This window comes from Vombatus ursinus, unplaced genomic scaffold (genome assembly GCF_900497805.2).
Source record: "Vombatus ursinus unplaced genomic scaffold, bare-nosed wombat genome assembly UNPS02000582.1, whole genome shotgun sequence".
Classification (NCBI taxonomy): Eukaryota; Metazoa; Chordata; class Mammalia; order Diprotodontia; family Vombatidae; genus Vombatus; species Vombatus ursinus.
Window position 1 is genome coordinate 22,312,981 of NW_020940360.1, and position 17,408 is coordinate 22,330,388.

Below are 17,408 nucleotides of genomic sequence, written 5' to 3' on the forward strand. Positions count from 1 at the left end.
CAAAAACCACAGGTAATCTAAAATCAGTTCAGGTACCTTTTCCCAGACGACTTTAAAACAAAAATACAGGGTAATAAAACTGCCAAGAAGACAACAATTGAAATACTGTAAACAAATAGCAACACATTATGTTTGGGATAATTAGTTATTTAAAAAACATGTTGGCTGTCAAATGGCTTGCAATAGTTTCCTTGCCAGTTGGCATATTTTCCAGTTACCTAAATACAGAAGTCAGCTGGGTGGCAGGCTCTCCTCCTGACCCTGCTTGGCAGGCTTTTACAATGGAGTCCAGGTTCTCAGTGGCTAGCCTTTTAACTAGGAGGAAAAATTATAGCATTACACAGTATGTCTGAATTGACCATCTGGATACCAGTTTTTATGAAGACTTTATTCTCTTGATTTAGAAAAATAAATAGGCTGTTTTCTTAAAGTATATACTTTCTTCTTTTGATTTTCTTAAGCTGAGGATCAAGTAAGCAAAAGCTGATAGTTTTGTTTTTTTATGTCTACATGCATAATCCAACTCATGCCCCCCTTACCACCTTTCCTATGCAGGTAATAAACGCCATAAAAGGTACATTCTTTGCTACTCGTCCACCCTAAATTGTCAGTGGCCTCAGGCATGTGGGCACAAAGCTATTTGCAAGGTGGCTCAGCATCTCTTCCCCCACAAGGACTCATTTATGGAACTGCTCTCTCCCCAACCCATCTTCCCTCAGAACATATGGCAGTGAAATCATAAAGCAACATTTGTATTCAAATACACTAAAGAGTGACTGAAAATAGGTTGCTTTGGAACAGCCTGTGAATCTAATAGTGCACTTTTAAGTTTATTCTGTTAAAAGTGCCAGCCCAAAGATTTCAGGTTAAAAATTCTACTTTCTGAAAAACTCTATAAAAGCTAATAATATATGAAATATAGCTATAACTATAATGCAGATGTTCTATTAAAAAACTATACAATATACAACTTCTGGTGGCAGCGTGAAAAAGCTACTAAAAATCTGAAATGTAAACTTGATAACCCAACTAGTGAGATAATGAGCACACTTTTTGGGTGTTGGTTCACTGATATTTTTATGACAGATAATGGAAAAAGCCAAGGGCATCAAAAGGGATATTTTAATTAAAGGGGAGAATAAATTACTTCTTTAGCCAGATAACTTGAGGGTGAAGAGAGGTAAGAGTGCAGTGGCAACTGAGGACTGCTGCATTCTGAATAACTGGAGGGAAGTCCCAAATAATGAGACCACAGATCCATTTGAGTATATTAACTGAGTAAATACAAAATAGTTTCAAGAGGGACAGAACATGTTTCAAAAGGCTTTCCAAAGAGACTACAGTTACTATTGCTGTTTTTTTAAGAGTCAGGGAAGCTTGTAAAATAAGTTATTTTCCTCCAGAGTTTTTTTTTTTTAATTTTCAGTTTTGAATTCTCTCACTTCTTTCCCCCCCACGTATTAGAAATCAAGGGAAAAAAATTATGAGTATGTAGTCATGCAAAATAAATCCCAAAAAACAAAATTCTCATAACATTCATGTCCCCCCATTCCCCCCCACCAAAAATAGGAGAAAAAAATATATATTTCATTTTGCACCCTGAATCCATCAGTTCTCTTTTTGAAGGTGGCCAGCATGTTTCATCATGAGTCTTTTGAAACTATTGTAGGTCATTGTGCTGATCCATTCAAATTCAAAGTTGATTACCTCTATGATATTACTATCATTACATAAAATATTCTCCTGGTTCTGCTCACTTCACTTGGCATCAGCTCATATAAGTTTTTCTGAAACCATCCCATTCATCATTTCTTACAACACAGTAACATTCCTTCACATTCATAATACCATAACTTGTTCAGCCATTCCCCAAATGATGGGCATCCCCTCAATTTCCAATTCTTTGCTACCATAAAAAGAGCTGCTATAAATAAATATTTTTGTACACATGGGCTCTCTTTCTTCTCCTTTAATTTCCTTGGAACATAGACTTAGCAGCAGTATTGCTGGATCAAAGGGTATACACACAGTTTTATAGCCCTTTGGGCATGGTTCCAAATTGCTTTCCCAAATGGTTAGATTGGTTTACAGCTCCACCAACAGTGCATTAGTGTACCTGTTTTCCTAAAGCCTCTCCAGTATTCATCATTTTCCATTTTTTGTTACCTCAGCCAATCTGATGGTTGTGAGGTGGTACCTCAGAGTTGTTTTAATTTGCATTTCTGTTAATATTACTGATTTTGAACATTTTTTCATATGGCTATTAATAGCTTGGATTTCTTGAGAGTAAAGGTTTTAATTATCATTCTGTAGGAGTTTTGTCATGGCAGTTTTTAAGAAACTAAGAGAACAGTCAATAGAGATAGTTTGGAAGAAATTATAGAGGAGATAGAGAGAAAGAGTGTGAGGAAAAACTTTTTTGCGAGAATGGTCTCAACTATTATTTTATTCAATCATCTCTATGAAGTGTGTGTTTGCACAGGCCAGCTGGGGCAATATGATGTAGTCACAACAGTAATGATCGATCATGTTGGATGCACAGAATGGCAACATTGTGGTCATGACATGTGGCCCAATAACAACCATGAAGCCAGCCAACCAGGAGCAGAGGATGAGTTGGAGACAAAGCTTCTTGTTCATCACCACCGTATAATACAAGGGTTTACAGATGGCCTCATAGTGGTCACAGGACATGGCAGTCAAAAGATAAAATTCAGGTGCTCCCAATCAGTCAGTTAATAAACACTTTTATGGAACTATTATGTGCCAAACACCATAAGAAGTGCTAGCGATACAAAGAAAGGCAAAAAGCAATACATAAAAAGAAGTTGAAACAGGGTAAATGGTTTGGAAAGAGATTAAGAGTAATAACTTGAGAAAAACTTAAGAATCTTCTTGTCATGGATGTAAAGAAGATGGAGGAGAAGGAAAAGATAAAGGGACCCTCTTTCCCGATCGAAGTATTTTAACTTTTAGTTTATAAAGAGGATGATGAAAATTTGTGATAAGAAACTCTGCTTTGTTCTGTGAATGGACTGAATGGTAGAGCTGTGTTTCCAAAAGTAAGGAGAAGTAATATGATGATGGCTAGAGGTTACCCTGTGGTCTTTCTGTTACCTAAAATATTGTAAATGTTTATGTTTTTCAGTTATTATATGTTACATTATTACTAAATTGCATAGCCAATAACTTTAATATTGAGCTATTCCTAGGATATTGGGAATTTTGATATAGAGATATTAGCAGCTCCTTATAAGGTAAAATATTTCTATAATTTATTAAATAATTGATAATAAATTGAGATGGGGGCTCTAAGCTAACTGATTGGGGAAGCTATTCCAATTTTGTTAACAAAATATCCAAATTGACCACTGAGGGGTTACCCTAGAACTGAGGATTAGAATCAATATGGCAGTGGGTCAAGTAGAAGGGTGATGGGTGACCTACCAGTGAATGTATTCAACCGCAGACCCATGATATCTCTGTTAGAAGCAATATGTAGACATAAACAAATACAAAATATTTTCAAGGAGAAAATACTAACAACTGGGGAAATTCGGAAAACTTTGGAGTAGAAGATGGCACCTGAAGGATGTTAAGGACTCTGTTAGGTAAAAATGAAGGAGGAGTGCATTCAAGACCTGAGGGTACCATCTATGTAAAAGCATGGGGAAAGATGATGGAATGATATGTACATGGAACAATGAAAGATGCTGAACATCATCGCCGGTTTGGCCAACAGATGATGAACTATTTATAACTGCATTTTATGAAAATAATCTACTACTGAGGCATTGAGGTACTGCCAGAAAGCTGGTCACTAAAGTGATGGATTCTTTATCTATAGCAATTCATGGAACAAAGAAAAAGTCCTATTTCAAACTCGTTTTGTTTGTTCAGTAATGGTGGCACAAAGGCAGAAAAGGCTGTAGAGTACACTAAGAAACCATCGTTTTTAGACTGTCTATAATTATGAATTTAACTGTTGGTTCTCTACATGTGAGATCTTTGTCCAATATCTACATTGATATTCTTATTCTCAATTGAACCAGAAGACAAAAAGGAGTTCATAGCAACACATGAAAGGATGACTAACAGGTTATCGTTATAGAGGCAAATAAATGAGTAGACAGTAATAATTTTATTATGTGTCCGAAGGCAAAAAGAAATTTTATTTTATCAGAACCATAAAGTATACATGTGTATACACATAGACACACAGATACACATACCCACACACAAGAATTGTAGCTTACGTGTCAATACTGAGGAGATGAGACAGTAGAGATATTTTGGAAGAACTCAATAAGCCCCAGCTAATTAAATCAAACATATGTTTTAATACTCAATGACTTCTAAGGATAGGTAGGCATAATGGAAGAGAAGGGAAGGTATTGGAAAACATGGCTTAGGATTAAGAAATAAAAGAGGTTAAGGTTTATAGACTAGGCAGAAACCTCATACCTACATATGTCATAAATGCTTTCTTCAAGAAGATATTTAGGAGGTGTTCACTGAATAATATCACAAAAAAAAAAATGGAACTGCCTATTTATCTTAACAGGTAGGGAACAACTGAATACCAATGTGGAAGTAATTTATGAATGAGTTGTCTATGTATTGTCAAAACATGAACTGATTAGAGCGAATATCAGAATCAATACCAAACTAGAAGAATAAAGATGAAAAGATATGGCATATAACGAAAAGAGCTTCAACATGACTAATTCAAACAAGTCACTGACATCAATAAACTGGAATAGATGCCAATAGGGACCATAACCATTTCCTTGGAAATTTAACTGATATAAAGCAATTGCTTAGAAATCCTTTCAGGCAGGGGTTACTGGATATTTGCCTAGCAAAGAGATATGGAAGTTAAAGACAGCACCAGCTTAGAATATAAACTCATCTATGAAATCTTATGAAGGAGAAGGGTGGGGGCAGCTAGGTGGTGCAGTGAAAAGAGCATCAGCCCTGAAGTCAGGAGAACCTGAATTCAAATCCGGCCTCAGACCAAAACACTTGATACTTACTAGCTGTGTGACCCTGGGCAAGTCACTTAACCCCAATTGCCTAAAAAAAAAAAAAAAAAAAAAAAAAGAGAGAGAGAGAAGGGTGGGAAACTGTGAACAATGTTGAGCCAGTGAAAAGAAATGAAGAGAAAAATTAGTTCATTGGAAGCTTAACAAGAGATATAAATAAATTAGATCATATCCAAGAACACTTAAGATTTGAATGTGAAGGAGGACAAAAAAACCCCCCAAAACCCAACCAAAAAACACAGGATTGTAATTTGTAAATGTAAAATGTAAAAATGATTGTAAATTTTAACAGCAGGTAGGTGGTACGGTGGGTAAGAGCACTGGCCTTGGAATCATGAAGACTTGAGTTCAAATCCCATCACAGATATTTGTTGACTGTTGAGCTTAGGCAAGTCACTTAACCGCTCTTAGCCTTAGTTTCCTCATCTGTAAAATGGGAATAATAATAGCACCCAGGCTGTTGTGAGGATAAAATGAGACAACTTATGTAGAGCGCTCTCCAAACCTTAAAGCACTATAATAAGTGCTAGCTATGTCATCATCATCATCATGAATGTTGTAGTTGTTGTTATCCTTCAGTACCACTAGAGCCACCAAATTTGGATTCTGATATCACAGTGCCTAGTGTAGTTCATGAGGAATTTAAACTCACAATAGAGACAAAAAAACAAGGAGCACAGCTAAATTAGATTCAGTAGAGACAGAAGTGGTATATACAAGAGAGATCAAAATTTTGAGAACATTAAGAGAATAATTCTCCAGATATTGATATAGTGAATAAGGCATTGTACTTAGAAGTTAGGAAAAACCTGGTTTCAAATCCTACCTATATTTGAAAACTACAGACATTATCACTATTGAGAAAAGGGCATAGAAGAGGTAACAACAGCTTACAGCAGACCACAGCATATGCTTATTGTTCAGGGATTATAAAGTAGTTGCTTTGGAAGGTTTTATAAAATTGATTTTCTTTTTTAAAATTCTTTTAATTTTTTAAAATTACTTTATTCTGAACTTAAGAATTAAAATAAGCATTTCAATAACATAGTAGAATAGAAAAAAAGATGGCTGCATATGAAACTGCAAATGTTATGTATTAACTTACTATTCTTTTTAAATATAATAAAGTTATCTTGTAACTTTCTTTTTTTTCCCCTCCCCCATTTCACACCAAAGATGGTTTCTTTGTCTGGATGCAATATGCTATGACACCATAAAAACTCTCCACTACAAAGCCTCTTTTTAATAAACTCTAGTATCTCCTTATCATCTCCAGGATGAAAGCTAGAGCCATCTGTTTGGCTTTTAAATCCTTTCACAACGTGGCCCCTTCCTACACTTTTGGTCTTATTGCACTTTACCCAATACCATGTCTTCTATAATCCAACCACACAGTCCTTCTTGGTTCTCCCTTACAAATGAGACTCCATCTTTAGAATCCATGACTTTTCACTGGCTGTCTTCCACGCCTGGAATCCTCTCTCTCTCCTCATCTCTATCCCCTGGCTTGCTTTAAGACTTAGCTCAAGTCCCCTTCTATCCCAGGCCTTTCCTGGTATCCCTCACCCTCTTCTAGTGCCTTCTCCTGAGATTACCTTCTATTTAAACTTTTGTTTAGAGGCAGTTGGACAGAACACTGGGCCCAGAGCCAGGAAGACATGAGTTCAAATCTAGTCTCACATGCTGGCTAGCTATGTGATCCCAGGCAAGTTATTTAACTTCTGTTTGCTTCAGATTCCACAACTGTAAAATGTGGATAATAATCACACCTACTGCCCAAGATTGCTGTGAGGAACAAATGAGATAATATTTGTAAAAAATGCTTATCACATTACCGGGTGCATGTTTATTCCCTTCTCTTCTCTTCCATTGTTGACTGACTCTATCTAACAAGATGTCACCCATATGTGTTAAGATGATACAAAATTTCTTCATAGACACATCAAGAAATACAATGTTATTTGAGAAATATTTGACTGACAGATGATTCTCTGATAATTAAAATCAATTGAGATATAAACTAGGGAAACACCAAAGGTGTTTGCCTTTTTTATAGAGGATGTCTCATGTGGATTCTCCATCATCATCATAAATCTAGAGCTGGAATGGATCTTAGCAGTGATTTAGTCAATACTGTCCATTTTAATTTTTCATGTTTTGCTAGATTGTACATATATATTACAAGGGTAAAGAGGTTTGCCAAGGCTGGGATGGGTGGATAAGTGGATAGACAGTGATATAAAGATATAAGAAAGATTAATAAAACATTTTTTAAATGCAAAGAAAAAAAGAACAGAAGGGGACACAACAGAGAAATTTCACTATTACTTCTAAACTCTGTGTATATTACATATATGTGAACATATATACATACATGGATACATTTACACACATCTATACATACACTTAAAAACTGTTCATATCTGAAGTTTTTTATATAACCTTTTCTTGTTCTTTTGTATATACTGAAACGTTATTTGTTGATGATTGTTACGTTCACCATAACATTTCTTAAAAAATCAAATGGTCCAAATTAATGAGAGATTCCGTATAGATAGTGAGGTCATCCAGACAGTTCTATTTGCATACGATATTGTGCTGATTGCATCAAACCCTGAAACCTTGCAGAGCCCCCAAATATAAGCCAAAATCATTTATAAGACAAAAATCCAAGTGGATGAAGAATTCCTATTGTTTCAACAATGATATGCAGTTGAATGGATAGCCCATAAAACTAACTGTTTTATAGATACATCTGTCTTAAAGGGGCACTATAGATGTACAATGAGCAGGGTCTGGAACTGAATAGGAATAACGAACAATATTGGTAACATTTGCAAAATTACACAGTAATTTCGGTAACAAAAAATCTTAATAACACCATTAAACTTCTGGTGATGATCTATGGAGGCAAATCATAGAATACCACAACCTCCAAGGAATAAAAATTGTGTATCATTCAAAGGGCAATGGAATGATCAGCATAAAAAATGTTATCACAGAGAAGTATAACTGGAAAAGCAGATGAATCAGTCATCTGTAGGATGGACCGTAGGGAGAGATAAAGGATGGACAGCCCACATGCTACACTGGTACCCATGTGTCCAAAGGCATAGGGCAAAGCCCCTGTTTTGCTGGATGAACCCCCCTCCCTATAGAGAATTTACAGGAAAATACAGCCTGAGAAAGCTTGACTGAGTTGGTTTCAGGACTGCTAGAATTGACGAGATCACGGATCCATTGAAGGCATGTGGGGCTGTAACCTGTATTAGCAAAAGAAATATTTCACCAGAGTGAAATGATGGATCTTTGAATTATATACCAAAACTTCATCACCTTGCTGAGAGGCAGCATGGTATAGTGAATGAGCACTAGACTTGAGAACTGGGAAGACAGGTTTGAAGACTGCCTCAGACACTTACTAGCTTATGACCCTGAGTAAGTCACTTAAATTATCTGAGCCTCAAATTCCTCATCTGTAAAACTGGGATAATCACAACATTTACCGCACAGGATTGTTGTGAGGATGTAATAAGATAAAGTATTTGAAAAACTCTGCAAATCTCAAAGAGCTATATAAATGTATATATTTCTGTAGAAAACTTCCTATTGTATTAAAAGGAAAATAAAACATGTACTCCTACTCTTATTCCTACTTTGATCCTAGATACAGACATATTGAAAACTACTGTTTATCAAGTACTATCTGAAACAATAGCCTTGCATTTCTCAGGGCTTCTGATTTGCCTTCTATAGATGAATTTTAAATATCCAAAGCTCATTCAGAAGTTATGTTGTTGTATTTTATTTTGTAAATATGTGGGATACCATGAAGAAGTCTGAATGAAGAGATCCATTTCATCAGCACAACCTAGTGATGCTTCTGTGGTATCTAAAATGGGATAATGTTTTATGGAAAAAATGTCTAGTTTCTTAAAGGGCATATAAAGATTTATGAGGCAAAAAAAGCATAAGGAAAAGAGCATATTAGATTGCCATCTACAAAGCCGTGGGTTTACTAACATCAGAGTATACAAAGCTGCCAAAACACAATCCAGAGAAATAATATTTATGCTTGGGGAAAAAATAATTATCTTTAACAAGACTTCTAAAACTCCCCATGTAGTGTATTGAAATTTTCATTTAATTAATATAAAATCACTCTTCTCCTCCCCATCTATCCTTGGGGAGAAATCAAGCATTTTCTATGATCTTCCAAATGGCCCATTTCACATTAAGGCCTCAAGGAGCAACAATTTTCTCTCTAGGCAAGGACACAAGTCAGTGCTTAATGCTACTTCAGCTGGCAAAAAAAAAAAAAAAAAAAGAAAAGAAAAGGAGGGGACCCCTAGAGAAGCCTATACACTATCAACGTAGATGACAGAATCCATTTACTCACAAGAAGTGAACAGCAAAATTCAGTCCCTGAATCTTGATCCCATTCATGATCGAGTACTTTATAATCTTTGGAACAATATGCTGACCATAATCTTGTACTATTTAAATAGTTTCACTATCTTAAAATCTAGAAATGTATACTAGAAACCACTTTTACTAAAATTCAAAAGATAAATGGAATTTCCATGAAGGCAAAAGTTCTGGGAGAGGAAACTGGTCTGCATGTTTCTGTTTTACTCATTCCATCATTCAGTAGGAAATTGTAGTTTATAAGGAAGGAAGGAAACACTTATTAAGCACCTAGTATGGGCCAAAGAAAATATTTATTAAGGATCTACTCTGTGCCAGTCACTGTGCTAAGCACTTTATAAATATTATCTCATTTGATCATCACAACAACCTTAGGAGGTGAGGACTATTATTATCTCCCTTATTCAGTTTAGGAAACTGAGACAAACAGAAATTAAATCACATAGCTAGTCTGAAGCCACATTTGAACTCGGGTCTTCCTGACTCTGGTCCCAGCATTCTATCTACTGTGCCATCTAACTGCCTCTAGATTATAACTCCCATTACCACTCTTTTGTTTTTATAAGTGCTAATAACATTTCCTTTTTAAATTATACATATTTACAAACAAATATGTAAATAAATACTCACTGTCAATAAATAAACATTTATTAAAAGACTACTAGGTACTTTGCATGATGCTAAATGCTAAGGAAATAAAAAGAGTCAAAAGACAGCCCCTGCCTTCAAGGAGCTCACAATCTAATGGGGGAGACAACAAGGAAAAATATGATAAACAATATATATATAATAAATAGGAAATAATTAAAATAAGAAAGGCATTAGAATTAAAAAGGTTTAGCAAAGGCTTCCTGTAGAAGATGAAATTGTAGTTGGGACTAAAAGGAAGTTAGGGAAGGCAGTAGGCAGAAATGCAGAGGGACAGCATTCCAGGCATGAAAGACAGCCAAGAGAAAATGCCTGGAGATGAGAGACAGAGTGTCTTGCTCAAGGAAAAGCAAGGAGGCCAGTGTCACTGGAGTAAAGAATACATACATGGCAGGAAGTAACTTATAAGAAGGCTGAAAAGGTAGGGGGAGCTAGGTTATAAAGTTATTGGAGTGGGGAGAGATTTGATTGGCACAGGCATACTCACCAACTGGCTACTACAATAGTCAAGTCAAAAATTAGTCAAGCCTTATAGTCTTCAGATGGCAAATTCTACTATTGTGGATACTGGGTTGTCACTACCAAGTTTATTACAGGGCTTTACATACTGTAAATCCCAAATAAGTGACTATTTTAAGAGAACACTAATGACAAAGGTGGTTAGGACACTGAGAACAAAAGAGATATCAAAAGATTTATTTATAAAGTTTCAGAAAATATTTTAAATCATAAACAACATACTTACTATTTGTTTTTGCCTGGTTTCTGATAGTAAATGGAATCTGTGTCTTCCAATAAGACTTATACTAATAGTAGTAAATGGTCACAAGCATCTAAGTTATTTGGTCATATGAAATAATGTATATATAAAACAATTTGCAAACCTTGAAGTACCATATAAATACCAGCCATTCTTCATCAATACCATCATTTGTACAGTCGGGAAATAATAGCTTAGGAGTACTCTTGAATATGAGAAACCAGTACCATTATTTGTCATTTATATAACCCTGGGCAGGTTACTTCCCTTCTCTGTATCTCAGTTTTACCTGGTGGCTCATGCTTGTAATCCCTGCTACTGGAGTATATGGAGTATGTGTGGGGGGCGGGGGGAGGGGCTAAGGCTGATAGACTACTTGAGCTTAAGAGTTCTGAGCTATAGTAGTGCTAAAGAAGATCAAGAGTCCACACTCAATAAAGGATCAATATGGTGGGCCCTGGCAGGTAAGGGGAAGACCAGGCTGTCTAAGGAAGGGTGAACCAGCCCAGGTGGAAAATGAAGCAGGTGACAGTTTCCAAGCTCATCAGTAGTGTAATTGGACCCATGAGTGGCTGCTGCACTTCCAGCCTGAGTAGGATAGGAGACCAAGTCTCAAAAATAAAATCAAGTAAAATGACCTATATCGTTACTTTTACTCTAAATACATGAGCAAAAGAGGCAATGTATGTAAAAGAGACAAAGCATGTCTCTTTGCAAGAGGTCTGCAAACCTTTAAAGCACTGCATAAACACTGTCATTATTCTACAATGATAAACATACTAAATTTATTAGTAAACTCACCCTGAGGTTCATTGACCAAGAGCAAACACTTCAACACGCTAGGTAAGAGCTGTTCCATATCACCAATGTCCATGTTGGTTTTCTTGAAAAGTTCAAGAATGAAAGCCAGAATGGATGCTAAGCGAGGAGGTGGTGAAGACCCTTTAAACTGAATGTAGGATTTCCTAAAAAAGAAATGTGTCCATGTTTCATTCGGGTTAAGGCAGAATCAAAGAACATAGAGTTTCAGGATGATATCAAAATGAATAAAGTTCAGTTTTTAAGTGTTAAATTTAACTCTTTTTTGGGGTCTGTGAGCATATTTTACTGCATTTCCTAGTGATTACTTTACACACAAGAAATGACATCTCCAGTGAACAAATTTAGAGCTGGAGTGGATTTTAAGAGGTCAGTTAGTCCACCCCCTCATTTTACAGATGAGAAACTGAGGCTGACAAAGGGCAAGCCAAAGTCACATAGCTATTAAGGGTAGGGTCTGAGATGATCTATGCACAACAACTGATCTAAGGAATTCTATCTAGAAAACAAGATGAGTAGAACAGGAGGTAAGCTCAAATGAGATAATACTGTAAGACTCTTTTTTTGTTTTGTTTTGTTTTGTTTTTTGGCTAGGCAATGGGGTTAAGTGACTTGCCCAGGGTCACACAGCTAGCAAGTGTTATGTGTCTGGGGCAGGATTTGAACTCAGGTCCTCCTGAATCCAGGGCCAGTGCTCTATCCACTGCGCCACCTAGCTGCCCCCATACTGTAAGACTCTTAGCAGAGTGCCTTGGACATAGTAGGTACTTAATAATTACTTATCCCTTCCCCTTTCTCCCTTGTTGTGGTGAGAGCTAGAGATGACAAACAGGCAATTCAAGGAAGGCAATGATATCCACAAAATGAAAAGAGATCTAGAGACTGGCCTTCAGTGTAGCTCCCCTAAAGAAGAACTACAAAAGAAATGGACAAGATTATAAGGATGATGAGGTACAGATTAGCTGCAATATGTACCAACAGAGGGAATACCCATGTTAATGAGATCATGGATTCAGTGATGTAATGAAGAACTAAATGTCTCTCTGGTGTTCTGTTAAGCATTTGTGGTTAATAGACATTATGAAAACTCCATGAATATATTGATGAAACTATTTTAAATTTTTTCTTTTTTTTGAAACTATTTTTTAAAAATTAAATTTACTAATGATTTTTGTTTTTCTATTACCACCATATCTGGAAATACTACCAAACCCCACATACAAACATAGCCTAAAACAGAATCCTCCTTTATAAGAGAAAAAAAAAAATTTGGGGGAAAAAAAAATGTGAACTCTAATAGTGATCATGTCTGACAATGGATGCCATATTCTGTCCTAGAAAATTTCCCACCCCTCTACAGAGAAAAAAGATATGTTTCAGTTTCTGTTATTCTGGACCATTATGGAATTAGGAACTCATTGGGCTTAATAATAATTGAAAAATCAAACCTATATAGCCATGCATTCTATAATGGCCTAATTTGGTGATTAAGAACAAATAAAGCCATATACTTTGCCTAAAAGGCTTTATCTGTGAAATGATTATTTTTTCATAGCACAACAAGCCTCATTCTCTTGCTTCTCCTATAAAGAGTACAACACACTCTCCAAAGTAACATAGAACCATTTCATTCTCATGATCCTCTTTGGAAAGAAGAAAGTAGAGAAATGGAGGTGGGGAAGACATAAGCACAGATTTTCCCATTCTCATATAAATAAAGGATTTCCCTATATCGTTAACATCCTCATCTCACACAGCACCCTACTCTTCAATTGGCAGGTTAAGGAATTGACCTGAATAACAAATTCCTACAACTCCTGAATTTGAACTCTCCTTCAGGGTAGTGCAAATTTTAGTCAGCTGATAAAAGGAATCAGGTTTCCTGAACAACACAAGAGATATAGAACAATCAGAACCATCACTTTTAGCTAAATTAACTATAAGTCTACAGATATTTGAGAACCAGTTGCAAGCTGCCATATTTCATATTCAGAGACACACTAAGATGTATGCTAAGGGAATCTTCCATTTAGATATAATGACTACACTTAAAGAGGCAGCCCCTAAATTTCCACCTCTACTAATAATGGCAATTATTAGAATCTCATTGTCCAAATATAAGAGAAACTTTTAAGTCTTCTCTACTCATACAGACACTATGCTAATTCAGGCTCTCATCACCACCTGGACTATTGCACTAGCCTCCTATTTAGTATTCCTACATCAAACGATTCCACACTCCAATACATTCTCTACTTAGCTGCCTAAATGATTTTCTTTAAGAACATGTCTGCCCATGTCATCTCCTCTACTCAAAGCTCTCTATTACCTCTAGGATCAAATATGTACTCTAGCATTTAAATCTCAAAAAAATCTGACTTCTTTCTACCTATCCATTTTTTTTCACACATTACTCTCTCCATGTACACTATAATCTAGCCATACTGGCCTATCTGCTGATTAGCACACAAAACATTCCATCTCCCATTTCAAAGCTTTTGCACTAGCTATCATCCCAAATGCCTGGAATATAACTCTCTCCATATCAGGGCCACTTGGAATCCCTGGTTTTCTTCAAGACTCAGCTTAAGCACTACCTTTTACAAGGAAGTCTTTTGTGATCCCTCTAGTTTCTGGTACACTCTATCCCCAAACTAGGTCATATTTATTTTGTACCGATTATGTGCATACTTATACCTGTACAGTTTCTTAATCTGTAAAATGAAAAGGATTGGAATAGGTGACCTCTAATATCCTTCCAAATCTATGATGCTTTGAGTGTCAGGTCCCTGTGGAGACAAACTGTTCTGTGACAAGGAATAGTAATCTCTTTTTATTGAAAGCTAGAGCATGAAAGTAATTCCTATCCTTGCATCTTAAAGAAAAAAAAAATTGCTGGAAACAGAGAAAAAGAAAGCTAGGTGTAGCAAGACTGAGCTAATGAGTTTGGATTCTGACCTATAAACAACAGGGAACTCAAAGATTTTTGAGTCAAGTATCACCTTTTGAAAGTGGTTGCTTAAGGAAGATTAATGTGGCAGTGGTGTATAAGAATGAGTAGAGGGGACAGGGACTGGGGACAGAAGTTTATTACTGCAGTGGTCTAAATATGAGGTGACAACAGAAGTGGAAATGGAAAGGCAGGGATGAATTCAAGAAATAAAAGAAGAATCAATAAAACCAATGAGATATGAAAGACAAGGAATACAGGGCAAAAGATGACTCAAGTTTCAAGCTTAGAGGTATAAGAGAATGAATCTAAGTACAGGAAGAAGAGAAAAAAAAGAAGCCAAGTACAAAGGGAAACTTCTTTTTGGTGGGGGTAGGGGAAGAACAGGGTGAGCGTCATGTTGGAGAAGAAATGCTTGGCCTTAGACAAGACTAGTTTCAGGTATCAGCTTGATATGTAGTTCAATGCAAATGTTTACCTGATAGTTGGATACAGGGCTGGGATTCAAGAGAGAAGTTAGAGCTGGAGATGTAAGACAAAGACTTTCTACGTGACGGTGAAAGAAATGAACTCTACATTATCCAAGAGTGACTTGAATTGCAGTCTGTCCAAATCTATAGAATGATTAGGGCCTCTGTACTATCAAAAGTACAAGTTACTCACTTTACCTGTCTGATCCTGAGGTACCTCATTTGTAAGGTGAGGGAATTGGACCAGAGGACCCAAAATACATATTCTAGTTCTAAAATTCTAGAGTACCACGATTTTATTGCAGGGTTCAAGAATATTCTCTACCAGAGGGCTTAATAAACAGTGAACAGAGAAGAAATATATTCCATGAATAGAGACTAAGGGGATGGAGTGGGGAATTGAATAGATTATTTTATTCCTGACTCTTTCCAATACCTCAGCACATGATCTAAAGTCTAGCAAAACCTCTAGTTTCAAACAAAGTTGAAAAGAAGTCCAAAGAATTTTGTGTTAATTTATAACCTAGTTCCTGGAAAGAAATGAGTTACTGACACAGAAAAGACTAACTGATTTAGTCTTTAAATTGCTGCTCTTTTCATTATTACCTTTCACCTTTTAGCTTATATTGATGTGATTTCCTCTCTCACCAGATTCTTCAAAACCTACTTATTATGAAAGATCTATCTAAAGCACCAAGAACACAGTGAAAACATTAGCTGAATAGAGGCTATAACAGTATTAATCATAAGATTATCATAGGGTGCCACTTTAGTAGGAGAGTCAGTTTTTGTTTTTGAAAGATGGATCTTGTTCTGTCCTAAAAGTCAGTATCTACAATCTTAAGGATGGTAGAGAAAGTGAGGATAGCTTTCTGTAAAAAAAACACACAAATACCCAGAAAATCACTTTGGAAAAATGAAATTTGGTTATTTTCATTAGAAATACAAGAATTAAAAAATAGTGGAATGAAAAGATTCTCCAAGGTAGAAAATCTAGAAACAATGAATACTAATACATATGAGTAGAAGTGTTAGAAGAATTGGGAGTCACCCCCGATTTTTGCAGAATCACTTAAACTGTCCAGAAACACTTCAAACAGACATTCACACAATTAGTTTGTCTAAATTTTAGTTTAAGTTTCTGTAATCCCTTTTTTAACATCAGAGTAAGTTGCTAATGTAATGTTGCCTGCTTCCAAAATGAACCCTTTCTTGTAACAAAGAAAAACAGGTAAGCAAAAATGGTCAACAAAGCAATCTTATCTGATAGCATATGGAGCATTCTAACCCCATTCTCACAGTTTCCTACCTTTTGCTGTTCTCTAGGATGGACACTGATCATTGCAATTAATCTGTTGTTGTTATTGTTGCTGTTTTTTAAATACTGTTTTCTTCTTTTCTTTCTTTTTCTTTTTTCTTTTTGGCTAGGCAATGGGGTTAAGTGACTTGCCCAGGGTAACACAGCTAGTGTCAGGAGTCTGAGGCCAAATTTGAACTCAGGTCCTCCTGACTCTAGGGGCGATGCTCTATCCACTGCGCTACCCAGCTGCCCCTAAGTACTGTTTTCATTTATATCATTGTAGTCATATTCTCCTGATTCTGTTTACTTCAGTCTGAATCAATTCTTAAAATTCTTCTGTGTTTCTCTGAATTCTTTATGTTCATTTTTTAAAAACAAAATAACAGTATTTCATTGCATTGACATACTACAATTTGTTCAGCAACTCTCCAATTTATAGGCACCCACTTTGTTTTCAGTTTTTTTGGTACTGTAAGAAGTGCTTCTCTGAATATTTCATTATTTATTCTGACTTAATGTCTTTAACTTCATTGGGTCAAAGGGTATGAATGTTTAAAGCTATGACATTGAAAGCTCTTTATTATACTTCGTAGTAGGTATGGTTAGCAACTTTTTTTAGCATTAAGACAAATTGTAGAATAGAGTATTATTTTAAAGCCGTCAACCATTTCTAATCACTTTTAAAAAATAAAACATAGGAAAATTTAGCTTGAGATTATCACCTTTTTTCCTATATTTCCTGTTACCTTATAACTTGCACAACAATTTTCTGAAGACATGCAATCTTGGGAGTGGTGGCTGATCTGCTCAATGCCAAGAGAACAGGATGTTGTTCAACGATTTGAAGAGATGGGGAAGGAGGCAAGAAACGCCCAATATACTGTTCAACAATGTTCCCCAGTAGTTGGTTCAAATAGGCATTCTGCGTTTGGGAATGACAACAGATAACACATATGCCCTAAGAGAGAAATAAAAGGAGAGATCAAGT

The 17,408-nt window shown here is 36.0% G+C and overlaps 1 protein-coding gene across 2 annotated transcripts in view; it reads right to left on the bottom strand.

The window, feature by feature from the left end:
* Positions 1-17,408, bottom strand: part of MMS22L (MMS22 like, DNA repair protein) — a 160,122-nt gene that overhangs the window by 5,355 nt on the left and 137,359 nt on the right. For both annotated transcript variants that reach the window (XM_027856873.1, XM_027856865.1), the window contains exons 20-22: positions 17,167-17,378; positions 11,683-11,846; positions 219-315 (exon numbers count right to left, since the gene is read on the bottom strand). In XM_027856873.1, the coding sequence (XP_027712674.1) occupies positions 219-315; positions 11,683-11,846; positions 17,167-17,378 (473 nt within the window). The remainder of the gene's footprint in view (positions 1-218; positions 316-11,682; positions 11,847-17,166; positions 17,379-17,408) is intronic.